This window comes from Pocillopora verrucosa, chromosome 9 (genome assembly GCF_036669915.1).
Source record: "Pocillopora verrucosa isolate sample1 chromosome 9, ASM3666991v2, whole genome shotgun sequence".
Taxonomy (NCBI): domain Eukaryota; kingdom Metazoa; phylum Cnidaria; class Anthozoa; order Scleractinia; family Pocilloporidae; genus Pocillopora; species Pocillopora verrucosa.
This window is the reverse complement of record NC_089320.1, coordinates 21,083,470-21,110,598: the sequence shown is the minus strand read 5'-3', so window position 1 is coordinate 21,110,598 and position 27,129 is coordinate 21,083,470. Positions and strand designations below refer to the sequence as shown.

Here is a 27,129-nt window from a genome sequence, read left to right as displayed (position 1 = left end):
ATATTAAAGAAAACTACGACATCAGATTATAAATGTCACATAATTTGGAGATTCGAAATAACATATTCTGTTCGAAAACAAACTTCCAGCGTTCATAAGTTTATTTGTTGATCCCTCTCAGTTAGCTTTCAAAGAAATTTCACTGTAAACAGGTAAAATAACATTACGTTATCTCTAAACAGAAAAATTAGATTATAATGGCGCAGATCCATTTGGGGTAATTTCATCATTTCATTTCCAATCGAAGCAATTGTCGCAGATTTGTTCCACTCACCGGGCCAGCATTTGCCGCCGTTCTTCCCGCCGATCTGGGAGCACCTCGGCGTTTCGGGCCTTTCTTTGCTTCTTCATCTGTGAACACGCAAAAAAAACTTTAAAATCCCTTAATCGTCCCGGGACACATCGAATATAGAGCGTGTTTACAAGCACCACTCAAACAAAAAATACAGTCGATGTAAAATTAATGTCTCGGCGATCGAACACTCGATAGTGAAATACGAGCTCTCCATGGGAGAAGTAAGCGCACGAATGCGGATAAAGCCCACAAAGACATCAAATAACGCTATTTTTACTATTTTTCTTCTACGACGAAAGACAGTATTATTTCAAATAATTACCTTTTGCATTTGAGATCAACGGAGGGGCAACTTCGCCACTGGGAGGTGAAGCAGCTCTTGATCTTGCAGCTTCTTCTTGTGGAACCTCGGACATTTTCCTCTAAAATTCGAACCCGCGGGGCTTCGAATCTTCCCAAAACAACATCAAGCGAAAGTAGTATAGATCCTACAACGATAAATTATACTTTCTAGAGGCCTTCAAGGAAAATTTCATCTATATTTCAAACGTAATTACCGCATGAATGCCTCAGCTGAACTCATTATGTATCCAAGGCGACGTTGTGTTCAACACGGAGAGCTCTCTTCCATTTGATTGGCTCCCGTGCTGATGAACTCGATTACTCTCATATTCATTTCATGGCATTCTATTGATTTTTATAAAAGAGAAATGACAACCATTATTGTAATTACCCGCAGGTAAAGAAGTAAACATTTAGTCAGCACTTTGATACCTAGGTTTTATCAGTGCTGCAATCAAACAATTTCCATGAGGAAGAACTAGCCAGAAATAGGGAGCTCGATTATCCTGCGGGTTTCGGACACGGTGATTTGGAATGAAACGAGGGCGGAATGATAATGTGTTTACAATAAGTTTCGCTAGACAGATCATCAACAAAAGTCCCGGTTGTTCTTTTTTTTTTTTTCTTTTTCTTTTTTTTTTAATGATGATCTGTGCTCGCAACCATTGACACACATTTGATATGACGATGTAAAAACAACAAAAAAGAAGAGTACTTTAACGTGCAGTTTCCTTTTCACGTCAATCATTGCTTTTGATTGCTTTAAATACTCAAAAAAAAAAAAAACCGCGCCTCTCTCTCAACCAATCAGATGTAAAACAGAAACAAAACATGACTCGGTCCCTGGCGCTTTCCCGCGCTTTCTGTAGTTTGCTTGGTTTTCGTTGGAGTACTCATTGCTTCTTTAAAGTATTTTCCTTTCCTGTGATTGATTATTGAAATAACTTTGGTTTGGTTTTACGAACCTCAATTGAAAAGCACTTGAGCTGTAATAACACTGATTTAATCTATAACTAATCAAAAATTGGTCACTTGCGTTTTCCTTTGCTTCAAGCAGGTTTGAGTTCTCATTGACTCTTCGAGATATTATCCTTTGCAGCTTTGTATTAATTGTCCTCTGGGGTAACTGTGGTTTGGTGTCATGACACACAAATGAAATACGCTCTTCACCGAAAGGAAACAAGAATGGTCAAGGATAGAGCACATTTCCAGGAAAAGCCGAGGACAACCCTTGAAATTAAAGCTGATTTTTTAAGAAGTATACCAATCGTAACCTCTATTTTCAGACATTTCTTTCGGGGGCAAATGCTGTCTCCTCTGCCCGTCTCAATTTAGGTTTCACATTTATCGTATACAAATTGGCGACGAGAACATTGGAAGGAGGAGAGAGACGAGCAACAGCGCAAGTGGAGAGTACGGCTAGTTCATGGCATATTTTGAATAGAACTTAAAACACGGAGTCATTTAAAGCAACAATTTCCTTTCAACTCACACATCTTTAATTCTAAATGCTCATCTCGTTCATAACCGTGAACAGGTTATCGTCGCTGATAATCAAACCGAGATAAAGAAATTACACCATTGAAGTGCGGCATCCATGATTAAGAAAAACCTTAAACGCCACGCCCCATAAGCTACAAAAAGCCACAAAATCGACTTTGACAATGAGCAAGAAAGTGTCCGGCATAAACAAAAAGAACTAATGTTTGTCTATTCATACGGGCTACCAAGCCCACGTTATAAGGGAAGATCACCCACGCTACGTGTGAAAGATTATCGGTTATCATCCCCTTGTATGTGTGCTTAAGTTAAGAAAACGTTCATTATGCTTCCATGGGCTCGCCTTCCTGCTTCCTGACCACTTCGTCTTGCATGGCCGGAATGAGCCCCTTGCGGAAGGCAACAGAAAGGAGATCTTCAGAGGTCTTGGTCTCAGGATATTGTCGCATTGCCCACTTCAAGTACACGGCAAATTCATTCCAATCCACGGCTCCATCTTCATCCATATCCATAGCTTTCAAGGCTTGCTTCGTCTCGTCGCACCTGTAGCAACCAAAGTATGGTGCCAAGAAGCCATTGTAAAACGCATCAAATTCCAGCTTGTCATCTCGCTGGCCGTCCCTCAAATCCCATTCATCCCACATGTCACGGATCTCAGCTATCAATACCTGAGCATGGGCCCTCGTTGGTTCCTCCTTGGTTAGGACTTCGGCCATTTTTTCAGTGAGATGACCACCAGAACGATCAAATAGCATAGCTAGGCCTGCGGCACTCATGTACTCTTCTTTGATGTTTTTGTGAAGATCTTCCAACATCACCTCCTTCATTCTCGTGCCTCGTTCGATGGTAAATTGAGGATCTTCTCCAAAGAGATTTTTGAGCCTTGTTACAATCATTTCAGCAGAGGCCAGTGTGGTCATTCGCATCAGTGGCTCTTCCCCAAAGAACTTCGCCAAGTCGAACTCGTTTATTCCAAGTTTGGTAGGCATACCGAACACCATGTCCAAGGCTCGTTCTCCGTATATGGGTTGCAGTGGATATGGCTCGTATCCAGTGGTGACCCTGCAGATCTCTTGTGCAGCTTCTCGGAGGGCTGAGCAATTGTACTTCTTGAGAACTTTCTTGTTTCCAAGGCGGACCAGGTTCATCAGTGTTACGGTAGAACTGGCTGCACCCATGGATGCTCCTTGTATGATCATACTTGCCCAGATACCATTTGCTCCGTTGGCCAAACATGACAACTGAGTGGTGTCCACGTGTCCCCACTTTTCGTGCACGTGAACCAGCAAGTGGCCATCCTTGAAACCACAATCATCCATTTCTTTTCGAACAGCTCTTATCCACGCTGCAAGCTGCTCTGGGAAGTATTTTCCAGACTCCTCGGTAACGATTCCAAATGGACGGATAGCTAGGGGCAAGGAAGATAAATGACGGATGACCTTGAAAACACGCTTTGGCTTTTTGATCATGCCGTCGGGAAGATCGCGCAAGTTGACCACCACCTTGGAATCTTTTGCTAGGTTGGCATGGATCCACTTCAATCTCTCGGTAAGAAGGTCGTTGATAGCTTCAACTTTGAACTTCTTGTAATTGATCCCTACGTAAACCAAATCCATTTCGATGATGGCGTTCCTGATGCCGAGTTCTTTCATTTTCCGTAAGCCAACAGGAATGGTCTCGGTATCAGGAACCCCACTTTTGTCAACGGATTCAAGTAACTCTGTGAAGGCCCAGAGATTAGTGAAGTCTTCTCCTGCATCGTGTAGCTGTTTGATGAAAGTATCACCCAGGCGAGTCATGTGGGAGAAGGAAGCGACGATGATGTCTTTGAAGCCGACTTTTTTGATCTAGTTTAGAAAAAGAATCAAGGGAAAAACGTTTAGAAACGCTAAAACACAGCTGAAATTTGTTTCGATGATAAAGGCTCCCGCTGTGCCTCTCAAGCGGAGAGACGGTAGAATTCTGTCCACAGTCCTTCCTATTAAACACCCGTTGATTCAAAGCAATCCTCTCCGGAATTTTTCAAATGTGTTGTTCATGGAGCATTTCGACAAATTATCATACCTAAAGCTACACCGACGTATCGTGTAAAACGGTTGCATTTAATCATTGATTGGGAAACACGTAAAATACATGCATAGATTAGACAAATAACGTCACGGTACTCCGAAGATGCTGAATCGACGTAATGTGTGGGAATTTGAGGCTCTCAAGCATTGGGCAAATTTGAAGGTTCAATTTGCATGAAAATTTTATTCAAGTGGCTCTTGGCACGCCTGTAGGCTTAACTCTTAGATTAAGCAAACTGGATCTTTTTTTGTTGACGCTTACAACTCCAGCTTTCATTTCTTGATGACAGTTGATAGTAGTAAGCTTCTTCATCCAAAGCGTTGAGTCATTATGATGTTATGCCTTTATTGATATTTTTTACAAATTCGCAGTCATTTCAGACAACAGAAGAATGGAAATCCAACTCAAGGATGAAGCATTATGTACCCACCTCCTTGTAAATTTTCCATTTGTTTTCTATGGTATGCCCACGCAACTGACCCACGGTACTTTCACGGAGGGAATTGTCCAACACAAAGACGTCTAAATTTTTTAGAACCTTGGATTCTTTGCCAGCCTCGTCAATCTCTTTCTGCATTTTTTGGATTCGTTCCTTGTAGTAAGCTTTGTTTGCCATGACGCTCATTTGATTTGAGAATACTGAAAGCAAAAAATTTTCAATTATAATTATACTAGCTAAACCATTAGCTGGGACAAAAAGAACTACATAGGATTAAAGCGTCTTTTTTAATACCCTCATTATGCTCGGTCTCATTTTTGGTGATGCATGGTCTCACTGGCCGAAGCCTAGTCTTTCGCGCAGTTTTCTAGAGATTTGAATTGAAATAATATTTCACGTCGGTGTCTCAAACACGTAAAGTATCGACATACTTAAAGAACTGCGCGGCATAAGATCTACTTGCGTCAAAAATATTTTCATAATCTGTTTTGGCTTGCTTTAGTTACATAATTTTTTACGTCTCTCGTAAAAAGTTTACAATACGCGTTAAGAAAGGAATCAAGTCCTTAGTTCCAGTTGCTTTTCACTTTTTTGTGTCGTATTTGCTTGCACCTTAGTTCTGTTTAGTTTTCTTTCCTGCAATATTTACCCAAATGTCGCAGTCGGGAAGTAAAGTGAATATTTTAATTCACGACTTTAACTTCGTGTTAGTGTTGATTTTTTTTAATTTCATCTAATCTTTGCCAAGTTCAAAAGCGATTGATCGTTTTGTGAAGGAAACTACAACATGCTACTTCGATGAATTTATAACCGACTATAAAAAATGGCTGCTGATGGCAAAATCTTAGAGGTGATTAATAGGGATTAGAAACCACTGAACTGAGGAATTTAGATTTGTATTTTTCAAGATCTAAATAGCATAACACCTGACTTTTGTTGGAGGAAATCGATGGTCCAAAAGATACTTTTTCAATCCCGCATCCCGCCGCCATTTTTTCATTCTATCCCGCCATCCCGCCGCAATGAACATTTTCATCTTGATCCCGCCAGGTTAAACCCAAGTTGTTTTGGTTCACCGCCAGCTGATGGACAAATTATAGCCTTTACAATACTGATAATGTATTCTCGTTATGCCGAAATGCAAAGACTTGCTTAATGCATATTTAGCCGGCTTGAAAATCGGTTGTTCTTAGGTGCGTTTAAGTGAGACAAAAGCTGCACCCAAGAAAAGACCAACAGAAAAGCTATCCTGTTTAAATAAATAAAATTCTTCAGCCGATCGCACAGCAACGGAAGTCATATCTCAAAGATATGTCATCAACGTCATAGAAAAAATAAAAGCTTCCGAAAGAAGTGATACTCGTCTCAACGGACGTTAGGAGTTTATACACGAATAATCGAATCTTACTCTTTGTAATAACGCAATACTATCCAAAAGTTCCAAACTGCAAAGAAACCCTCATAAGCAAGGGGCATTTAGTTCTGCAACAACCATAGAAAGGGGCTGAATCACGCACACGTATTCAAGCGCACTATCTATTGTTAAAATTAACAGCAGTATTTGAAGGGTTGGAGACGTTCGTGACCAAACACACCGGTAACGGAAATGGTGACAATTTCGGAAGTCATAAATATAACAATCAGGATTCTAGGTTAACTATTAAGCGATTGTCTCACTTTTTGTACAATTATGTTGTTGATCCAACTTAACTTTATTAAGGACATTAATTTCATAAGTAAAGATTTTAAAAAGAGTAACTGATGATATCTTCGATACAGTTGTGATTTCTGGAAATACTTTTCAAGTCTCTGAGCTCGATAACGCTGTAAGCAGAGGTTTTAATAACTTTTATTTCATAAGCGGCTTCCGAGGATCCAAATAGGCGGCTATGGCCTGAGAAAAGACCATAGGGCAAAACCAAAATTAAAAACAGTTCGCCAGACTGCCGCAGGGGTGACCGTCAGAAACAGGACCCCCTGTAAATGATTGACTAAAAAACTTTGATATTCTATAGGTTAACTTAAAGTACATGTCACGTCTAAATCAAACAACAGTCCTTGTACCTTTGTTATTAATAAACCAAAAGACAGAATTTTCGACGAGGTCATTCGACCACGAAGTCGGATTACGAAACGGCAGACGAACGCGATAAACTACACGAGGGACGGCCAGATATCGAAGAAAATCAAGGAAAGAGTTTAGAAGTCATTACATTTCTCTAAAGGTTTCAATTACAATTTAATTTGTCATGAGAGTGCCTTATCCATGCTTTAGGGTTTTTACAGTTGTAATTTAATAATATTTCGTTTCCGGGTAGCTCGATATGTTGCACGCTAGAAGCTGTGAAATGTTGTCCTTATTTTACTAGCCTTTTATGATCAACAAAGCGTCATCGAGCAAACCATCTTCGTTTACAGTATTAAGACAAGCATGTAATGATTTATTGCTAAATCTCGTGCGTCAGAAACAATTGAAACACGAGTACAATGGTTTGGTAAGGGAAGCTTGGACTACTATCACACCAACAATGATATTGATATATTTTCAATCACGGGAAGAAGAAAAAAAAAAGTTCAGCTCCTTCTGAAGAATGCCGACATTTGTCCATTTTTTTACTTCATTAAAACGTTCCTTCAGTAAAATAACTTTCATATTTAATGATAATAAACATTGTTAGCAACATAATACGAAGTTGAGCCCGTGTTAAGTAGCAATGGAGTTATGTCGATTGATGCCCAAAGGGAGAGGCATGTTGCTTTCGCGATGGTCGCGATGATTGCAAAACAATAATTCGTAGCAGGAAGAACAAAGGGCAGGCGTTCATGGAAAAACAACACCCCATTCAGTGATTGAATATCCCGCACGTTTTGACCTGCAGGTTAAAACTACGATCGCAAACACGCCCCAATTTTGACCAATCACAATCATCCGCGCGTTGACGTACAGTTCAAAGAAAAAGTCTGCTTAGTCGCTCTGATGCTAAACTCGTTTACTCGCGGATATCACAGTGATAGCAAAGCAACTGCTTCAAAATAACAAATTAATAATAACTAGAATGCACTATAAAGTGAAATAAGCATTCAATGTCTATTCCGATAGTTTAAAACACAGAGAAACCGCATTTAGGATACGTCTGCCATTAGTCATGTAGAATCATGTCTAATTGGATTCTGCTCCCTGTAACAGAAAAAGATAATTCTCCGAAAATAAAATGTTGAAGCTCGTGGACTTTGAACGAAGCTTTAAGTCTATCAAGTAACCTTACAGCTTGCCCTTGAAACACCTTACCTGAAGCAACTGGTTTCCTACTTGGGATCTCGAAGTACGCTTGCCCACCTCAGGCAGATGCGACACAGTGACACGAATAATTTATGGATTTGGGGACCATATTTATGCTAAATTACAATCGCTCTGATTGGTCAATATTTATAGCCTGCGTGGGTTTGAAGAGCTGGCCACGGATCTTATTGAATATATATTGTTTTCAATTCCACGCTTGATAACTTGAGATCAACTTCGTTGATGTACCATCAAGAAGTGTGCAGCCGTGCGTAACACATTGAAAATAGTGAATGGATTCTGCAAACGACGGAGTCACGGAATGTCTAACCACAAAACAATTTTCTTTGCTTCGTTTATTCAAGGTGGGCAAGTAGTATTTTAATGACCTTTATATGTAAAGATTTCGGGTCGTGAGGTATTTGTACACCATTAAAAGCAAGAGTTACCATAATTATTGTCCGAAGTTTTCATGCACGAGAGTTTTCAGCCATAAGTAGGGATGTACGCTTACAAGAATGCCGCATTAAACAGCATCGAAGGTAATCATTTCCTCTAAATCCAACATCTCAGCTGAGAGGTCATATTTAATTCACCTTTCAAGTGACAGTCTATTATTCCACGTGATTTTGATTTGTACACCTACGCAAAACAACACACGAATGCTCCATCGAATAAAACCACAGGAAACGGGGAGGGCTTAGAAGAACAGTTACGAGTGCAGCCTCTTTGTCATTAGAGTGAATTACGCTCGAATGCACCGAAAATTGAAAATTTACGGGTAAATCCTTGACTACATGCCAGAATTTTTGCAATGTTATCGCGTTGAAGTTTGCAATAACTTGCAAACATCGGGAGACACTCCTGATGTCGTGCAATAGTGTTAATTTAAAATGACTTGTTTGTCTAACTCGGTACATTTCATTTTCCATGTTTAAAATATATCTGCATAAAAATTAATGACCGCTTGGAATGACCGCAGTCGGTATTGCACTGGTAAAGTTACAGCTTTTGATATCAAGTGTCCACAGCACTTCGGATATTCTACCTAACTAAAATGACGTTCCATAGAGATCGTAGGTAGCTGGCTATTTTTTTTTTTTTCAGAATGTTTTAAAACTTATTGACGAAACTAAGCCGCAAAAGGCTAAGGGATCAATCCCTTGACCTTTTGCGGCTTGGTAAACGTTGTGATTGGCCAATTTTCATGGTGTGTTCGAGTCTGACGCAAACACAAGACATGGTTGAGGTCATATCATCGTGGGATGTCAGACAATAGAGTAAATCGACAAGCCTTCTATCAACAAAAATTCTGAAATATGATTGGCCACCCCTCTAGTTTTCTTTTGCTTAGTAGGCAATGCAGAGAGTGAGTACGTGCGGTTGTAAAATATGAATTTGTTTAGATGTTAGGGCTCTAACTCCCAATATAAAATTCGTTCTCCATTTCTCTACGTGATATGTCTATGGAGAACAATATATTCGGCTTCGCCCTAACTTGCGATCATGTTTTTCATGGAGTCTGGGTTTGAAGAGGGCAGAGGCCTTTGTTCATTTTTTATGTGGTCACAATCTGCACTTATTTGTACATGAAAGCGCAAACCCGCGATTAGATGACAAAGTTTGCTGAACGGATAGACTCTCGAAACACAAACAACTCGAGACTATTTTTTTCAGTTTATAGGTAGGGATCACGCCCTGAGCGTGCACACAAGTTTTTTTTTTCTAATTTGTTGTTTATGACACAAAATCGACCTTCGCGTAATCAATAGCATATTATTGTAGAGCATGGCTCGAAACGTACACATTCCAACACGTTTGCAATTCTCGTAGCTTTGTAAGGAAATAAACTTGAGCGATGAGAATGCTTGCTATCCGAAGTGAGAAAACCGTGACAGAATTCGAGGCCAGGTAAGTTTTAATTTCAATGAGAAAAAGTCGGAATTTAGAATGTTGGTTATATATCTAAAAAAAAAAACGTGGTACGAAAAAAAAAATCCTGTAAAGCATCCTTTGATGTTATCAGTTGTACTTTGCACGCTTTGTTCAGTTGACGTCTGGAACGCGCTATAAATAGCATATTTTCAGAGATGATAAAAATTTATTTTTCTAACTTGCCACAGGGGTCTGCACCCTGCTAGGAAACGACTGTACTCAAAAAAGCTTGTTTCATTTAGGCTACAAAACGTGAGCTCAGTCTGATTGCATAACCAGTTTCAGAAGAATGAGACTTAAATCACTTTTAGTCTTATTTTTAAAAGACAAAACGTTAACAAATACTTGTTATTCAAAGTCACGACGAGGCCAGCTGCCTATTGTAAACATAGACGTACGACGCATGCTAGAGTTACGTGTTTTGGATGAGTCGGTTGAAATGGGACTCTAAATAACTGATGTTTGCATCTTTATTGAAGGAAAATAGCATTTACTTTCAAAATATTCCGATGAAAATATCGTTCAATGGAGAGCACGCTCTCCAAGCACAGGAATATTAGCTTCTTGACCGCGCTTCGGGATAAAGCGGAAGTCACATGAGGTCTCAACGGACTTCTGGGTCTTCTTCTTCCGAAGAGGATCTATAAGAACTACCATTTGTTGACGTTTTAACTGCAGCCTGCAAGTCCTCTTCATCATCGTCTGAACAGCTGAAGAAGACTCGCGGTAAGCAGTCGAAACGTTGCGATCCACATCCGAAGTTCATCCAGGGACGAACGGTCACACATTACATGGAAAGTGTATTCACTTCAACTATAAACCGAAATTTTTCAACGTGATTTTGAAAAAAGAATCTCACGCAGGTGCCTCATTAATGCGAGCTAACGCTATAAGCTCGCAATCGTTTATCCGACCGGCCATGTTTGAGTTGGAGCTAGAGTGGATGGTTGAGGTAGAGGGTAGGGGGCTGGGGAACGGCGAAAAAAAAACTCTGCACGCTTTTTATTAACAATTTACACACTAACATCAGTAAAGGTTTTCTCCATACTGTTTCCATACGTTCTTTAAGGTGCTGACAGGGAGAGTTTGTTTAACAATCAAAAGCTTCTTTAGCTGCTGATAATTTTCTTTATTCTCGTGACCTTACTGCATGATTCAGAGGTGATATTGTAAGGAGAAATCAGATGTTAGTCACTCTTAGGTGTTAAAGGGTTAAACTTGGAGCGTGACGAATTCGTTCTTAGCAGGCGTAGGCTTCTTCTTTTACGAATCCCGTATTGATCCGTATTTAGACCTTTTTACGCCTGTTTCGCCGTGTTATATGACTGTGGATGGCAAACAAACTAAACAAATTGCGAGCCGAACAAGATACAGACTAAACAAACCCAGGAAAAAGCGACGCATTTTATTTTTGGACCTGTCATTTTTAAGTAAGGCAGCCCTGACTTCAAATAGATTTGCATAATTCTGGAAGTGCTACAGCTGATTGCTTCTTCAACACCTGGCGTTGAATCCTGTATTGAATAAAGGTGTTATTTATTGAACTGTTTTTCATGCAAACCCAGCTAGCAGTCTTTGACTAACTATAGCCTTGTGCAATCACTTCACCGAATTCCCTATGTCCCCCAGACGGAAAATTTGGTCTTGTTTGATTGATGGTTTATCTAAAGTTGTCGATGAAAATTCAACCCTTTGAACAAGTCGTTGATTGAAAATTCAATTCTTTGAATAAATTGAAAATTGAGGCAAACATAGCTTAAATACTCAAGCTTAAGACGCAATCCGTGAAACTTGCAGATTTTTCCTGAGCAACTACCACATTGTTCTTTTGATAGACTGTAATACCGGCGGATAAACAAAATCAGGGGTGCTGGCTCGCTAGTTTTCTATCACAGTTTCTCGGTAAGTTGCTTAGCAGGAACTCGCGGTTAAATTGGTCGAAAGTTGGCAGTAAAATGCAGATGCCAAGTCGCGTTATGCACGTGCACGGCCGTGCGCCATGGAGACGTAGACCCTTACAGCTCAATAGGAGTGAAATAAAATAATCACACGCGCACGTTATAATTTATCCTTAAGCACGGAGTAGCAGCCATTAGTAAACACGCCCCTTAAGCACGCGAATCTTAATTTCTTGACTGCGCTTCAGTATAAAACAGAATTCTCGAGAGGTTTTAGCGAGCTCTTGAGTCTTAGAAAAATATGAAGATCTCCATGAAATATTGTTGTTTGTCTCACGATGTCTTAACTTACGACGTAAATCGTGAAGTTTCGATTGCACGCCTTCTTCGTCGCTTGAAGGTAATACGCCTTATGCAGTGGAGACGTCAAGATATACTTTCGAAGTGAGGTAAACGATCCTAATTCATTTAAGAAGTGTATTCACCATAATGCCGTGCAACCGCAACCTATTTTACAGTATAAAGAAGATCATTTCACCTTACCTGAAAATTTTTGCGAAGATTCTTTTACGCCTCAGTTGCTGAAAGCGCAAAGACTGGTCGGTTTCTAGGAAATATAATGCGCTAAATAGAATCTTAGTTGTATTTTGCATAAGCTATCATAGCAACGGTCATTTCTTTGCACAATTATGTCAAATTATAAAGGTGTTCATTGGCTAATTGATTAGCAGGCTAATCTCTAGGACAGTATCAATTACTTGTTTATCCGCATCTGGAATAATTAAAGATGTTTGACTTAGCTTACTAGCTATCTGCCTTTGACAAGCTTTTCGCTCGCACTTTCATAAAATTCCCTATTTCTGGCCTCGTCTCCGAAATTTTTTGTGTCTCTTCAGAATTGAAAGTATTCTTACAAGACAATTTTGGAAAAAATCTTTAACGCCTGGCTGAAAACTCGATGGAGACTAATCGGTTTCCAAGAAATTGTATGCACAAAATAAATCTTAGTTGTAAATATGCATATGTCATTGCAGCAACAGAAGGAAGTTTAAGAAACGACGATGGCGACGCAGTGGACGAAGTCGGTTAAAAAATGAACTTATACTTTACCTACAAATCTCGCGATTCTCTAAAGTTATTTAGTTTGTTTTTCACTGTCAAAACTATCTCGAAACTGAATAGGGAACACGGTGTTAAATTAGAAATAAACATTTAAAAAATTAGCCGTCGTCGTTCACGTCCTTTAGACAACGCAAAGTTTGGTCATTTCACGTTGTTGTTTTGCAGAGGACGCAAAGAAATTTATAAAGATTTGTAACGCACGTACACAGCCATCGCCCCTGCTCATTACCCTTTTTGTTGACGTTGCGGTTGCCGTCGTGGTTTCAAGTGGTTCTCTCAAATCCCCTAGTGTTCTTCTCACGACAACTCGATCTAAAGAAGGCCATGCTGCGAAATTTCGTGGGGTTCTTCTTAAATAACATGATTTTTAGGAAGACCACTGCAACGACTGAGCAGAAACTCGAGAAAATTTCCCGAGCAATACCGATCTTTACAGTTAGGGATTCAAACCAGTAAATGACTTAGCGTTATTATTCCTCAATTACACCATTTCACCATATTGGAGCACTGGAACGCTCTCAGAAACAAATATGTTGCTTCACAGCCTACGAGGCAAGAGGCAAGGAACACTCCCTTTATTTTTTCGTTAAAACGCTCTGCGGCGTTGGGTCGAAAATCTAGTTGTAAAATTGAAAGACAGAGCAAAACCTATTTCTTTCGCGACCCCGCGCGCGTAAGGAGAACCGCTGACATATCGTCATTAGCTTTTTCCTCTCCGAACGATCAAACGAAGAGCTCTTAACACTTTCTCTCCTTTCTTTCCATTTTGCTGATAAAATCATGAAATTCAAAAGGCACATTACAGACTTTCAAACATGATTTATTGATATTTTTACAAACAAATGCGTTGTTGACAGTACACTTATTATAGAATATCCTCGTTGTTCTCAACTATTTATTCCTATACTGTTCACATTTTTCCATTTTCCCAGGGAAATAATCGCCAGGGGGAGAATGAATGAACGCGAATACTCGCGAGCCCTGCTCACTTTCCTTTGGACACACAACTCGGGCACTCTCACGTGACACTTGGCCCATTATTCATTAATCGAGTTTTACTCAGGAGGCAAAACGAGTTATAATCAATACAACCTGTTGGCATTATCTTATCAATCACGTCAGCCAAAATTCAGAGTTAAATAACTGTTATAATATTCCTAATTTTTGAATGAGAGTTTGACTTCACAGAAAACTTTTTTCCAATGTAACAACAATCCAGTAATTTCAGCACTATTTTTCAAACTCCTTCAAATGAAATGGGTAATAATCAGGCATGCAAAAATTAACCCTAGATGTAAGCACAGTGCGAGGCATTCTTCTGTTTTAGGCCTTCAACTTAGCCAACATCTCCTCGATATCTGCATCCGATGTTCCCTTGGAAGCTGCCGCCCGTTGTCCTGTTGGTAATTTACCGCCATGCGCGGAAGGTGCTTCTGCCATCTAAACAAATGAATGCTCGTTTATTTAAAGGAATGAGTAAATAAAATATTGACGATTTCAAATGAAAACAACAGTCATGGCGTCTTGGACGCCTTTCTTCGCCATTTTGGATCAATGTCACTGTCGGAGCAACTGCGCACCTACCCCTCCCCTGACCCAACCACATTCAACTGATAACTAGTTAGAGTTAAAGTTGGGTTGGGGGAGGGGTACGTGCGCAGTTGCGCAGTTGCCCAGACAACGACATTTATCTGTTTTTTCCACAGACAATTCTAAATATAAAGTTCAGCTTTTTTGTCGTAGAAAAAAATTATTTCTAATGGAAGGAGAACGTGAAGATGCATGTTAAGAAGAAGACAAAATTTAGCCACTTCTTTCTTCCCTGAGAAGGAGCCTGATCGAATTAACAATAAATAAATACATCGTATTTTACTTGAGGATGAGTTACCTAGCGGCAACTTGGTATTCAAATGCTATCTGCAGTTGAGACTTGTGCATAAGAATAGGTTCAACATTTACAACTTTCTACTATTCTGATTGGACTTCAATGATCACGTGATATGATGTCATCATGTGATTACACATGTCAAGCAGACACTGGTAGTAAATAACAGTTTGAAATTACCATACATAGGAAATGAGTTTGGAGTGAGAAAAGAACAGGAAACTATGTTGTAAGAAGCAATAATGCTTTAGAGCCTTTTATATATACCTTCCCAGATATTTCAATGCCGATCTCATCAAGAACTTGATTGACGATCGCATCCTGCTCCTCCTCATCTCCTGATTCATCTAATATTGACTCTAGAGTATCATTCACTAGAATAAAACAGAAAGAAGGAAAAACGATAAAAACTTAGAAGATGTTAGAAGATAAATAGTATTGTCAATACAGTATTCCTTTTATCTGGCTTACACCAACAAAAGGCTAGCACTATGAAACAGTTAAAGACCAAGGAAAGGAAGAGCATACACCCTCTCACATCTCCTACATAATTTTTCAGTAACCACCAACGTTCCTTGGCAGAAAGAGGCTCTGAAAAAAAATGCCCTGGCCCAGGTGCCACTACAGACCTTTTGATACTGACTCCAGTGTACAGCCTGCCACTATTTTGGTTGCCATGACAAGTGGAAAAAGTTTCAGCATTGGAAGTTGCTGCAAAAGTTATCACTTTGATAACTTGTGTTTGGTGGTCATGCAAACAAAGCTGTAATGTTTTTCTCACTTAGTTAAAGTGAGTTAATTTTATTTCATCCAACACTATCAACGTTTCCTCTTTTTCTTTAATAACAAACTATGACTAAATACAACTTCTGGCAATTAGGTCACTAAATGCTTCTTTGAAAAACTTAAGTTTATTGCTCTGTTTATGTCATGAAAGGTGGAGCAATTCCAGTTTTTCAAATTAAACGAGGTTAAATATAATTTAGGCTAGGTATTAAAAACAAAAGAAATAGCACCAGCTGGCTTTAGGGTCACCTTTTAAGGTGGAATGCAGCTCAGTTGCTATGATGACCTCCTTGTTGCTGGGGAGAATGCTTCTCTCCTTTGTGGCTACTGTCACCTACACTCCACCACAATTTACTAAGCATTTAAAAAGACTTTGAAAGAACTTACTCATTTCTTCCTTCATGTCCATTTTTGAAGATTCCATTTCAAAGTTCTGCAGAGTTTGTTGTAATTGTGCTGGATTCATCTGGGCATTTACACTTCCCATGGCCTACAGAAACATATTACAATATGATAATCTGATTAAAAAGGATTGCCAGAGTAAAAGGACAGCATGATAAGTGATTATTCACGTAGTATGCCATTTTACTATATCAACTAAAGGCAACAGAACCCACAAAACATACACCTTAGAGCAGAGCAGCTCCCTGTAATTTTGAGCTGTTTAATTATCCTAGGGTGTAGGTACCCTTTAGTTTTTTGTAATTACAATTAATTATTATTTTCTGTTTAATACATTCTTAATTGTTGTTGAGCACATTTGAGTTGTTGTTGTTGTTGAACAAAAACACAAACAAAATACTGAGCAACGAAATGGCCCCTGATTTTTTTTCCTGTTGTTTAGAACTTGGACTGTTTCACCAGCCAACACATCAGGGCTTTTGTTGGCCGTAGAGGACACTTAACTGATTTGGTTGTGTTGTTTTCATCTTTCCTGCACACCTTAAGCAATTGATACCATGCTAAGATAAAGCTGTTCAAAGTAACTTAAAAACTAGAAGCCAAAATACTAGAAATTGAAACAATAATAAACTAATAAATCCTTAGTCATACCTTGGTTGCTGTAGACATGGCACCTGCCATTTTTGCTGATGCATGCATGGCTTGTGACTGGTGTCCAATGGCCATCACACGGGAACTTACAGTCATATTTTTAGTTTTCTGTTTTCGTAGATTAACCAGCTGCTTGGCAAGTGTTGTTGCAGCCTAAGTAAATGAATTTTCAACAGATAGATGTTAACTTTCCATTTGGATGAAAAAAACTGAATAATTCTCAGTTGAAGATGGTTAGAAAACACAAGTCAGATGGAATGGTAGACCTTAATTTAGATCTATCATATGTTGTAATGTGTAATGTTGTAATATGTTGCATGTAATAAAAGAAAGACTTTAGTAATAAATATTATAAATGTTTGAGATTGGTTACATTTGTTTTGTGTTAGCACTGCAATTTCATGGACTAGTCACAGTTTGGTTAGGTTGGTCTTCATTTTAAAGCTGTGTTTTGTCTTGTGGTGGAAAGTACAATGAAGGCATCAAAGAAAAACCATTTTGTAATACTTCATATTTAAAATTTGTGTGAATGACATCAAACCTGTTTGTTTCCAAGTCTTGCCATTTTCTTGATCTCTGCTTCCTAAGAGCATAATAAAAGAAAATGAATGACTCTAGCTGATGAACTGATTGATTGACTGATTGGTTGACTGGAGGAACAAATGAGTAATCAAATGGATGACTGACAGACTAGATGAATGAAAAAGTGAATGAGTGAGTGGAAAAATGAGCGATCAACTGACTTGATGAATAAATGAATTATGGATAAATAAGACAGGGAGGCAGGGACCTAGCATTATGAGAAGTAATGATACAAAGATAGGGCATGAACTGATGTTTGCATAGGGATTCGACATCATCATCATCTTTAATTTCCTTATTTTAACAATACAAAAAAAATTATTTACAGCTGCATTAATAGCTAGAAGGCCAGGAGACCCAATAAGCCACCGGGCTTATGAGAGCTAGGGCCACCTCACTTACAATTATAATAAATCAGGTGAAGAAAAAGTGCTGCGAACGTGCAGCTTGGCCAATTCAGTGATTATTTCAGTAAAAACTTTTGCATTTTTGTAAGCTAAAGAAGGTTTGATGAGCAAGTGACTGAAACAGAAAGAGAGTTCCAAATTTTAGGACCTTGGTAGAGAATTGTAAATTGCTTGAGATTTGTACAGCACAAATGTGTTTGATATTATTTGCTGTTCTGGTACCATTGTTGTGAATTTGGCTATTCGTTACAAAAAGATTGAGAAACAATAGGGGCAATAAGTTATTTTTACAATAAAACATAAATTTGGCAATTTAAAACTATTGACTCGGAAAATATCTAAAATTCCTAGTTTGGAGAAGAAAGGAGCAGAGTGGGCTTCATAGTCTGAGTTGGTGATAGCCTGCACAGCTCGCTTTTGCAAATAGTAAATTTTATTTAAGTTAGATTTGGATAGATAATTAATTTTAATCAATTATTTGTCTCACCAGTTGTTTTTCTTGCCTCTCAAGAGCACTTTGATCCCTGGCTAATTCCCTCTGTGTTCTGTTCAGCTGCCTTTTCTGTTGTCTCATCTGTTCTTTAATTAAAAATGATTTAAATGATAAAATGAAAACGATAAAACGGTACATTGTTGGTTTACAATCTGTGGCTTTTTCTCTTCCACTTTTAGGTGTTGGTTGATTTTACAGCTAACAAACATGGGTTGGACAGTTGTCTGTACTTGTAGGCTGAGGTCCTTGAGCTGTTTCTTGAAATAATTTGCTGATTCTTGGTCCTTCAATATTATGACCACTCGAACAATGGCACTTTGTTCTTTTAGCACCAGTGAGGAGTGTTGGTCTGCTACTCTTGAATGAACAAAATTGTTGATGGTGGAATTAATCAGACATTTTGGGTATTTAAGTCTTGAAAAAATTTCTTTAGGCAATCACACTTATCAGAGAAATATGTCCAAGAGGAAGATAATCAGTATGTGTGATCAAGCATGGTTGTCCGTAAGCTTCGTTTGTAACAATTGTCTACATGGCTTTGATAGTGTAATAGTAGACCTGTTTTAGTTGGTTTTACATAAACCTTGCTTTTCACTCAGGCTGCATGGTTGAGTAGTTGAATGCCAAGAAAATGAAGCACGCTGTTCTTTCCTACCTCCACAGTGAATCTGATCAAAGTGTGGACATTGTTAAGAGTGCATAGGAAATCAGTTGCTGTTGGTACATCAAGAATTATGGTGAGTGTGTCATCAACATATCTGCAGCAGAATGAAGGGAGCTGCTAAAGGGTTCCATCATGCTAAAGGGTTTCTTCAGTAGAGGACATGAGAATTGGCAAATTATGTCAAGAAACAACTCAAGGAACTCAGCCTAAAAGTACAGACAGCTGTCCAACCCTTGTTCACTAGCCATAAAATCAACCAACACCTAAAAGTATCATGAACCAACAACACATTGTTTATCGTTTTTGATGTGACCTGTGTGATACAGGTTATGTGGGCTATAGGCACACACACTTACACCTACATGTGAACAGACATAAACAATGGTCATCTTCTATACATAAAAACTACCAAGACAAACATAGCAAGGTCCCTGAAGACCTACTGAGGTGCTTCAACAGGGCATGAAATTGCGCCAAATACAGGCGCCATTGTGACTAAATTTTTCACTTTGGCGACCAAATCCTGAAAAGAAGTCGCCAAATTGGCGACCAGAATCATAACCATACCTAGAGATGTAGTGAATTAAAAAGATTTGCGAAGATAAATCCACAGCAAACTTCCTTGTTAAGTTTGTTTCCAAAACGCAGCACATGTATCTCAGTCTAAAACTATTCGCCATCTTGGATTTAGGTGAGCTTGAACTTTGTATATATATGTGTGTCTGCCTAGTGTAGAACTTTGTAGACCTTAATTTTGGAGGGTTTATCTAGAACTCTGATAGCGTAAAAAAGATAGGTTTTTTTTTCTCTAAAAATGAAAATCAACTTTTTTTTAATTGGCTACCACTTTGAAAAATTTAGGAGCCAAGTGGCTATCAGAAAAAAAAAATTAATTTCACGCCCTGTTCAATGTTTTAAATAAATGCGAAAATAAATTTGGTTGCTTTGTGCACGAGATATTGTTCATCAGAGAACTAAAAGCAACTCTGAACATGCCGTTTGACTCAATCTGTGCTAAAGAATTTCTGTAATTTTACCTTGCATTTTTTATTGTGTAAACTTATTGCAGTTATCAATACTCACAGAATTCATTTATCCTAACATTAACCTTGACAATGGCGTCAAGACTCTGAAACGTCGGTTCACATCGCTATTTTTCAAGCGTTTGTAGATTTAAATCAAATGATACATTACTACTATACAGCAAGTTGGGAAGGCAACAATCAAAATTATTTTTCGGCATCAACACTTTTAGGATTCAATCAACCTCTAGTTCTCAACACTTATCAGGGCTTGTTTCATTTGCCAATAAGAAGCGGTAACCAGCTGTTGTATCTAACCAAACTTAACAGATGAATCACTTTTACGACGCAAACAGCAATTTTTCACGGGTAGCCCCTTTTAAATTTCACAATACCTCTCTCTTGCAGTCCACAGAAGTTATTTTATTTAAAATTCTTTATTCTTGAGTCAAAAGTTGTGATTAATTTAAATCTCACCTATGGTTGGTAACAGATGTAAAGAAATAATTATGCTAATAACGTAACTGAAAATATATGTATTGACATTCAGCCGAACTGGCACGATTGGTCGAAATCATAGTTATACCTGAAAACTTTTGAGACCATCACCGTTAAAGTAATAACATGGGAACTGATATACAGGCCATGCGTATGAAGCAAGAGCTCGCAAAAAGAAAGACATTTTCTCAAAATGGTACCCTGTATTTATCAATATAGGTTATATTAGATCTTCTATCCTTTAGCATGACAACCACAAACAAATCATATACCCTACCTTTTGGATCAGGTTTTTTCCTAAACATTTTGGAGAGATGGTGATATATTTCTGTGTCTACAAAAGGCCGGTATTCATTAGGCAACCTTTCCTAGTCGAGTTGACGTTACAGCATACTTCTAGTGACGAATCCGTCCGCCATGTCAGCTTCCAAAAATAACTCTTCCCCAGTTTTCCCTCCTCTAAAGAAAATAATCAGAGATTGACGTCATTAACTGAACTCAGGGATATTTTGAGTCACTTTTGAGCTGCTTGTGTTGATTCTGAGGAAAATTCATTCTCATTTCTAAGTCTTCTTTATCGAAAACGAGTTGCTCTGGAAACAAGAACTAGGACGTGCCAAAAGCGGGGCGGATAAGAGAAGAAACGAGAGGACAGGGGTATAGGGGGTAACTCCTTCTATAAAGCGACTAAGGCCGAATTGTTCTTGCCAGCTCAATCGTTTGCGCTGCAGATACAGTTTGAGAAATAAAAAGAGATTTTTCAAGTGAATGCAATGATAATTCATGTCAAAATAAACTAAATGTTTCCGCCTTTTTGTCTGATTAGGTCCCAGTTTATCGATCTGTGGACGCAGCCAAGAAAAAAAAGTATTGTTTACAGTGGTTGCTAAGCAAATTGAATTTCTAATTCAGTAGCACTATCAGAACAAAGGGAATAATAGGGGTTTCTGATTTGCATGTTAGTAAGTTAGATTTTCTAAATTTCCTCGCTTAGTTTACAAACAAGGTTCCGTTACTAAACCGTGAGCGCTTTTTGGAAGAGGACAAGAAGAAACTACACAAAACTTCGTAGTCTCAAAATGGGAGACGAACACCGTCCTTCAAGTCCACCACCGACATATGAAGAGGCCATAAATGATCGTCCACCGCCGCCATATTCAGAAAATCAGAACTCATTTGCGGTGGGAGCAACACATAGGCAAGTTAGCTCGCATGCAGCAACGTGGGCGGATCACTCCAGAGTTTCACCAATGACCAGAAGCCCGAATAACGTCATAGTAATTCAACCAGGTCAGCGCGAGGGAAACAGTGAGAGAGAAAGACAATTTCCACGTGAATCACAGACAAGTGCTGTGATCACAACGCAGCCGCGCAAGAAGCGCTTGGGATGTAACTGTCTATGTTCGGCTTTACAGTGTACACCACGTACGTGTGATTGCGAAATATTTTGCTTCAATTGCTTGGGATTCTTATCATATCTACTCATTTGCGCTCCCGGAGTTTATTTATGCTGGGGGTGCAAAAAAACCTGCCCAGAAACTTTCGGCGATTGTTGCAATAGGGAAACTAGGTTCATGGAGAGCTACGACGATCGAGAAGATAGCATAGTCGCTCACATTTGCTGGTATTGCTTTGGACCGTGTTGTTGTTTCACGTGTGCTGGAGACAGCGAGGTTTGCCCGCTTACCGATATGTGCGTAAACCGATATGGTGTCCGCTCAGTTTTGAAGAAAATGACGTGTTACTGCGGAAGTAACAAACTGTGTGATTACAATTTGAATTTCATGGACGAACAAGCGGTTGGTTTTATATGCGACTTTAGGGAAGTGGGGTGTTTATGCACAGACGCTTCGTCAAACTAATAAACAAAAATGTGCGAGATTCCCTATTTAGCGAAAACAAACCTTTTTGCAAAATTAGCTCCTCAGTTTTCATAGAGTCCTCAGAAATTTTTTACGGTAAAAATGGACGGTTAAACACGACGTTTCTTCTAAAAAGCATGACGTTAGTCAACAGCTTGAATAGTCCTTTTTACAGTTCCTGGCGCCATATTGGATTAGTAACCGCGCAAACACGATAGCGAGGCTGCCGGTGACCCGATTCGGGCGTCGCATAAGAGTTTGTTGGTTTTTTCAAGCGTTTCGTTGGTTTGTCGAGTCTTTGGTGGGATGAATGAAAGCTTAAGCCTCGGGGAAACATCCTCCGCCCCTCGAAAGAGAAGAGGAAAGTATTGTGCAGCCTTTGACTGCAATAATAGCGCCTATAATGTAAACGGTACTCGTACAAGTTATCATTTCTTCGAGTTTCCCAAGGACGCTCAGCGAAGGAATCGGTGGTGTTCACTTATCAAGCGACGACACGGACAGGACGGCTTTGTTGTTTCCACCTCCACTGTCCTCTGTCATGAGCATTTTCGGGCAGAAGATATCTCGAAAAAACTTTCTGGTCGCTGGAATTTGAAGACAGGTTTGTGATATTGTCGAGCTTTTGTTGTGTTATGTTGAAGTGCCCATTCTCCTACAAAAAATGGCAAATTCTGCATCCTCGACTCAATGTATATAATTGATAGTTCTGTTAGTAGTAAATTTGATTGTAATATCATTCTGTAAGACTATATATTTTGTAACTTTAGCTTGTTTTTTTTTTTTTTTTTTGTTTTTTTTTTTTTTCTCAGTAGTTCTTATTTATCCAGATAGTTTATTTAGTTACTTTACAATTATTATATTATCTGTTATGACTGCTGTAACCTTTCCTCTCCGCCTGCCTCGTCTAGCTTTTGCTATTTGCGGGTGGAGATGGCAAAATGATATGCATGAAATAAAGTATAGTGTGTAGTGTGTGCGTTCATGATTTGAGCTATGAAAAAACTCAAAATTCAAAGATATTTTGGTCTTTAGAAACAAGAATTCGTTTAATTTTTCCCAAATCAAAGATTTTGGTTGTTTTATTCGACGATTGTTGTTTTATTGTAAACTTTATGATTTAAAGTGTTTCATGTCTTGTGATTTTTGTCACTGAATGATAGAATATTTAATGTATGCTTAGTAATATTGCTGGACTTCACAAAAGCAATCAATAAAATTGCAGATTAACTCATAATAAATAAATCTGAAATGATTACTGTCACATTTAATAAGTTTTATTTATTTATTTATTTATTTACAAGGTGTAGAGCCATGTATATTTAGCTGGACAAAGGAATCAAACCAAAGAAAGGCACCAAAGGAAAGAAAGATGGATGAGTCAACTGTTGGAGTAGCAGCATCAGCATTGCAGTTTGGATCCTGCTCAGTATTTCCTTCTATCGATGCGTCAACTGATGCTGCTCATTCATTTTCAGAGTGTGATGAAAATGCTGCTGAAGTGGAGTGTGAGTCCCCTCAAACAGAGCCTGATTGTGTCCTTGAACTGCAAAGGAGAATTGAATTACTTGAAACTCAGCTAGCTGACTGCCAGGAAAAACTCAGTGAAGCAGAAAAGGAAAATGCTGTGTTATCGGAACGTCGATTTTCCATTGACAAAATTAAAGATGACAATGCTGCTGTTTTATTTTACACTGGATTCCCAAGTTATGAGGCATTAATAAGCTTCTACAAATACATTGAGCCAAAGCTTTCCAAAATGCAGTACTGGAAGGGTGAAAATCTAGTAAAGGAAAGCCAGCCTTATCAACTTGATGATAACAAGAGTAAACCTGGACCATCAAGGAAGCTTACTTTTCTGGATGAGTTCCTACTGGTGCTCATGAGACTGAAAGCTGGTCTATTTGTACAGGACCTTGCCGACAGATTTGGCATCAGTGCCAGCCTGGTTTCCAGGATCTGCATCACCTGGATAAATTTGCTCTATCATGAGCTCAAGGACCTGTTTCCATTTCCCACACAGGAGCTTGTTCGCAAAAACATGCCTAAGGAGTTTGCCCAGTATGCCACAACCAGGATAATTTTAGACTGTACTGAGCTATTCATTCAGCGACCATCTGCTATGCTGGCTCAGTCAGAGACATGGTCATATTATAAACACCATAATACTTGGAAGTTGCTAGTTGGGGTAACCCCAAATGGACAGGTCACTTTTTTGTCAGATCTCTGGGGTGGGCGTGTGTCTGACAAGCAAATAACAAGAGAGAGTGGTGTATTAGATTTGTTGCAAGTGGGTGATAATGTCATGGTTGATCGCGGATTTGACATTTCTACAATTGTACCTGCTGGCGTTACAGTAAACATGCCACCATTTTTGGCTGGCCGTGATCAAATGACAGCAGCTGAAACTGAAGAGACTATGAGCATTGCTTCAGTGTGCATTCACGTGGAGTGTGCAATTGGCCGCATTAAGACCTACCACATTTTAGATGGTACCTTACCTAATACATTGAGCCCCTATGCAACACAAATTTCAACTGTCTGTGGCCTTCTGACAAACTTTTTACCCCCTTTACTACCACCGGCCAATCTTTGATTCTAGTTTTTGCTGTCTATTTATTATTAGGTAGAAATGTTTACTTTTTTTGCATTTTAAAATTGTGGCAGAAGCCCAGCTATCAGTCTAAGCCTGCTTCCCGTAATCAGCCCCTTGGGTTCCATTAATTTTGTATTCCAAATAATAGCACTTGCATGTCAATGCATATTAATAACTATTGGGATTCCATATAGTAAGTTATCATGGAACCAAAAATTCCCACTTTATTTCATTTAAAAATGAAATTGTACATGTATTTTTACACAGTGCATGCTAGTAGACAAGAATGGTTTTGAATTGTTCCCTTGATTTATTTATTATTCACCTTATGTTGACCTCTGAAGTTTTAACTTTAAACCATTTCTTGAGCATGAATAGTGTCCGTATGGAAGCCAACCACCATGTAGGTAAAGGAATTTCCCTCTTTTAACTCGTTCAGTTAGCATCTCAGGGAAAAAAGCCCTTCGATAAAAATAATCAATCTTTGGCAACAATTCATCATACCATTTGCTGTTTTGAAAGTGGATTTTTTCAATAAACAGTGGCATGTTTTCTCCAAAGTACACTACAAAAATTATTCCTTCAAGGGGTATAATGGAACAGTATAGCTGACCTTGAACTTGACAAAAGTAGTTGTGGTTCCTTTTAAGTTGTACAGACCCATCAGCCAGTTTCTCCAAACAAAAATTCTTTTCTTTGCAAGCTTCATCAACAGTCATGCCAGCCTTGCTGAAAGGAGATTTTATTTCCATCCCCCATTTTTTATCAGTGTCAATCATAGTTACTACTCTGTCTAAGCTCGCTCCAAGGTATGGTTTGTCTTTAGACAGTGACAATCCAGGTTCCTCCACACTTACTGCAATACCATCCCTTCTCATTTCCCTTATAAATAAATTGACAGCTTTCTGTTCGCTTTCAATTCCATACTGCACAGCTTCAGTTGTAAAGTTACTGTAGAGTATTGCTTTCAATTTATTTGAAGGTTCCACTCTTGTTTTGGCAGCATTTCCAAAATTTGAGGCTGTCAATACAGTTTTCCTTTTTTCAAACCATAGGTTGTTCTTGGCTTGCCCCCTAGTCAGTCTTTCAGTTTCCTGGATCTCCACCAGAGTAATAGTTAGACTGGAAACATGCTCATCGATCATATTTTTAAAACGATTAGTAGCTATGTCATAGCTGTCGGTGAAGGCAACACTTTCGTGTTTCTCTTCAGTCTCTTGAAGAGTGGGCACCTCAGAACAGTTCGATTTGATGTCATGAAAAAGAAAAAATGAGCAGGAAGGCAGACAATTTTGAAGGCTCTCTCTTAAAGTTTTGAACCTTCCTTCATCTCTGTTGCGCTGTTGTGGTGGTCTTGGGTCGAACTTTATAATTTTCGGCTTAAGGCGGATGTTCTTCTTCCCAAATCTTATTTTTCTTATTAAGATTTGATCAAGGGGCTTGGCTGCAACGCTCTGATTGCGTGGAACCACCCATACCGAAAGACGCGATGTGCACGATAGTGCTTCAGGATGTTTTTGTAGACCCCGTCTTGTAAAGTCTTCCAAGGCAAACAGCACACCTCCAATATGATTGCACTTCCCCTTACCCTGTGAGCCAAGCCCGGCGGGACAGGTACAAGCTGCGCGTGATACATCACACTGAGATCTGAACTCCACGACCACTCGGTAAGACGTCTTTTTCATCGATGGCAAAACACTGGCTTTTACGTACGTCTTGTCCTCGTGGGTTTTGCTTTCAAGCCTTTTAACGTTTCCTTCGAAGAAAAATTGGTAAGATTTTAATTTCTTATAATTTGTTCCCTTGAGCACAATGTGGCGGTACTTGCGCGTTGACACAACCAGGTAATCGTAAAGCTGAATAAAATTTAGTTCGGGAAGCTGACGTAAATCAGTCGACCATCCGAGAGCAGAGATTCGTCTTAAAGTTTCATCGTACTTGAAGTCACCACTATTTTCCGTTGTATTATGGTGATCCTGAGCAGTATTATCGCTACTTTGCTGCTGATACTCACCCGGTCGTAGCACGTGTCGCATGAGTATCGCGTAGACTTTTAAAACCAAATCTGCTTTTATTCCGCCCGTCGCTTCCGAATTAGAACGCAAAATTTCCCTTAAATCCTTCAATTTTAACTTCTGGATATCTTCTAGCGTTGTAATCTGCATATCCTTGCAAACTAGCACCATTTTAGAAGCGATTGAACCACGAAAGACTTCTCCGATCAGCTGTATTTACTGTTTTTGTAATACGCGGGTCACCGGCAGCCTCGCTATCGTGTTTGCGCGGCTACTAATCTAATATGGCGCCGGGAACTGTAAAAAGGACTATTGAAATAAATTTCATTTTTGTCGGCAGTATTGTCGCCACAATCAAGTAAGGATGAATTCTAAGTATTTTCAA

General features: G+C 39.0%; 5 protein-coding genes and 2 long non-coding RNA genes across 11 annotated transcripts in view; 3 read left to right on the top strand and 4 right to left on the bottom strand.

The window, feature by feature from the left end:
- Nucleotides 1-857, bottom strand: part of LOC131792800 (dynein axonemal heavy chain 5) — a 57,631-nt gene extending 56,774 nt beyond the window's left edge. For both annotated transcript variants that reach the window (XM_059110206.2, XM_066172767.1), the window contains exons 1-2: nucleotides 618-857; nucleotides 275-351 (exon numbers count right to left, since the gene is read on the bottom strand). In XM_059110206.2, the coding sequence (XP_058966189.2) occupies nucleotides 275-351; nucleotides 618-711 (171 nt within the window). In that variant the 5' untranslated portion in view covers nucleotides 712-857. The remainder of the gene's footprint in view (nucleotides 1-274; nucleotides 352-617) is intronic.
- Nucleotides 858-2,113: 1,256 nt separating this feature from the next.
- LOC131792810 (uncharacterized) lies at nucleotides 2,114-12,440 on the bottom strand. 2 transcript variants are annotated; one of them, XM_059110218.2, is made up of 3 exons: nucleotides 12,303-12,440; nucleotides 4,638-4,846; nucleotides 2,114-3,984 (listed from the first exon to the last, which is right to left on the bottom strand). In XM_059110218.2, exons 2-3 carry the CDS (start codon nucleotides 4,830-4,832, stop codon nucleotides 2,461-2,463), a joined length of 1,719 nt encoding a protein of 572 aa, XP_058966201.1. In that variant the 5' UTR covers nucleotides 4,833-4,846; nucleotides 12,303-12,440; the 3' UTR covers nucleotides 2,114-2,460. The 2 variants fall into 2 exon arrangements, with proteins under 2 accessions (XP_058966201.1, XP_058966200.1); XM_059110217.2 differs by lacking the exon at nucleotides 12,303-12,440 and adding an exon at nucleotides 7,936-8,078.
- LOC136283356 (uncharacterized) lies at nucleotides 8,151-16,328 on the top strand. The gene is made up of 2 exons (XR_010718712.1): nucleotides 8,151-8,291; nucleotides 15,326-16,328. It is a non-coding gene; the product is annotated as an uncharacterized lncRNA (long non-coding RNA).
- On the top strand, nucleotides 9,319-13,687 carry LOC131792812 (uncharacterized). Of its 2 annotated transcripts, XR_009340873.2 has the most exons (4): nucleotides 9,319-9,610; nucleotides 9,760-9,837; nucleotides 10,540-12,208; nucleotides 13,047-13,687. It is a non-coding gene; the product is annotated as an uncharacterized lncRNA (long non-coding RNA). The 2 variants fall into 2 exon arrangements; XR_010718711.1 differs by lacking the exon at nucleotides 13,047-13,687 and having other exon boundaries at nucleotides 9,326-9,610; nucleotides 10,540-12,272.
- LOC131792811 (charged multivesicular body protein 2b) lies at nucleotides 13,686-20,712 on the bottom strand. Of its 2 annotated transcripts, none has more exons than XM_059110220.2 (7): nucleotides 20,549-20,712; nucleotides 18,082-18,173; nucleotides 17,147-17,188; nucleotides 16,606-16,758; nucleotides 15,940-16,042; nucleotides 15,034-15,140; nucleotides 13,686-14,321 (listed from the first exon to the last, which is right to left on the bottom strand). In XM_059110220.2, the coding sequence occupies exons 1-7, from the start codon at nucleotides 20,574-20,576 to the stop codon at nucleotides 14,205-14,207; spliced, it is 642 nt and encodes a 213-aa protein (XP_058966203.1). In that variant the 5' UTR covers nucleotides 20,577-20,712; the 3' UTR covers nucleotides 13,686-14,204. The 2 variants fall into 2 exon arrangements, with proteins under 2 accessions (XP_058966203.1, XP_066028113.1); XM_066172016.1 differs by having other exon boundaries at nucleotides 18,082-18,168; nucleotides 20,549-20,701.
- Nucleotides 20,713-21,201: 489 nt separating this feature from the next.
- Nucleotides 21,202-25,323, top strand: LOC131771819 (uncharacterized). The gene is made up of 2 exons (XM_066172015.1): nucleotides 21,202-22,737; nucleotides 23,438-25,323. Exons 1-2 carry the CDS (start codon nucleotides 22,440-22,442, stop codon nucleotides 24,727-24,729), a joined length of 1,590 nt encoding a protein of 529 aa, XP_066028112.1. The 5' UTR covers nucleotides 21,202-22,439; the 3' UTR covers nucleotides 24,730-25,323.
- LOC136283532 (uncharacterized) lies at nucleotides 25,056-26,915 on the bottom strand. The gene has a single exon (XM_066172519.1). The coding sequence runs from the start codon at nucleotides 26,913-26,915 to the stop codon at nucleotides 25,056-25,058; it is 1,860 nt and encodes a 619-aa protein (XP_066028616.1).
- Nucleotides 26,916-27,129: the final 214 nt, after the last annotated feature.

Bases quoted from the DNA above. Each gene is read 5' to 3' on its own strand.
- LOC131771819 (XM_066172015.1), top strand. From the start codon at position 22,440: ATGAATGAAAGCTTAAGCCTCGGGGAAACATCCTCCGCCCCTCGAAAG. The intron at 22,738-23,437 runs GTTTGTGATATT...TTTATTTACAAG, and splicing joins TCGCTGGAATTTGAAGACAG to GTGTAGAGCCATGTATATTT.
- LOC131792811 (XM_059110220.2), bottom strand. From the start codon at position 20,576: ATGTTTAGGAAAAAACCTGATCCAAAAG. The intron at 17,189-18,081 runs GTGAGACAAATA...TTATGCTCTTAG, and splicing joins AGAGGCAAGAAAAACAACTG to GAAGCAGAGATCAAGAAAAT. The intron at 16,759-17,146 runs GTTTGATGTCAT...TCATTTACTTAG, and splicing joins CAAGACTTGGAAACAAACAG to GCTGCAACAACACTTGCCAA.
- LOC136283532 (XM_066172519.1), bottom strand. From the start codon at position 26,915: ATGGTGCTAGTTTGCAAGGATATGCAGATTACAACGCTAGAAGATATC.
- LOC131792810 (XM_059110218.2), bottom strand. From the start codon at position 4,832: ATGAGCGTCATGGCAAACAAAGCTTACTACAAGGAACGAATCCAAAAA. The intron at 3,985-4,637 runs GTGGGTACATAA...TTTCTAAACTAG, and splicing joins AATGGAAAATTTACAAGGAG to ATCAAAAAAGTCGGCTTCAA.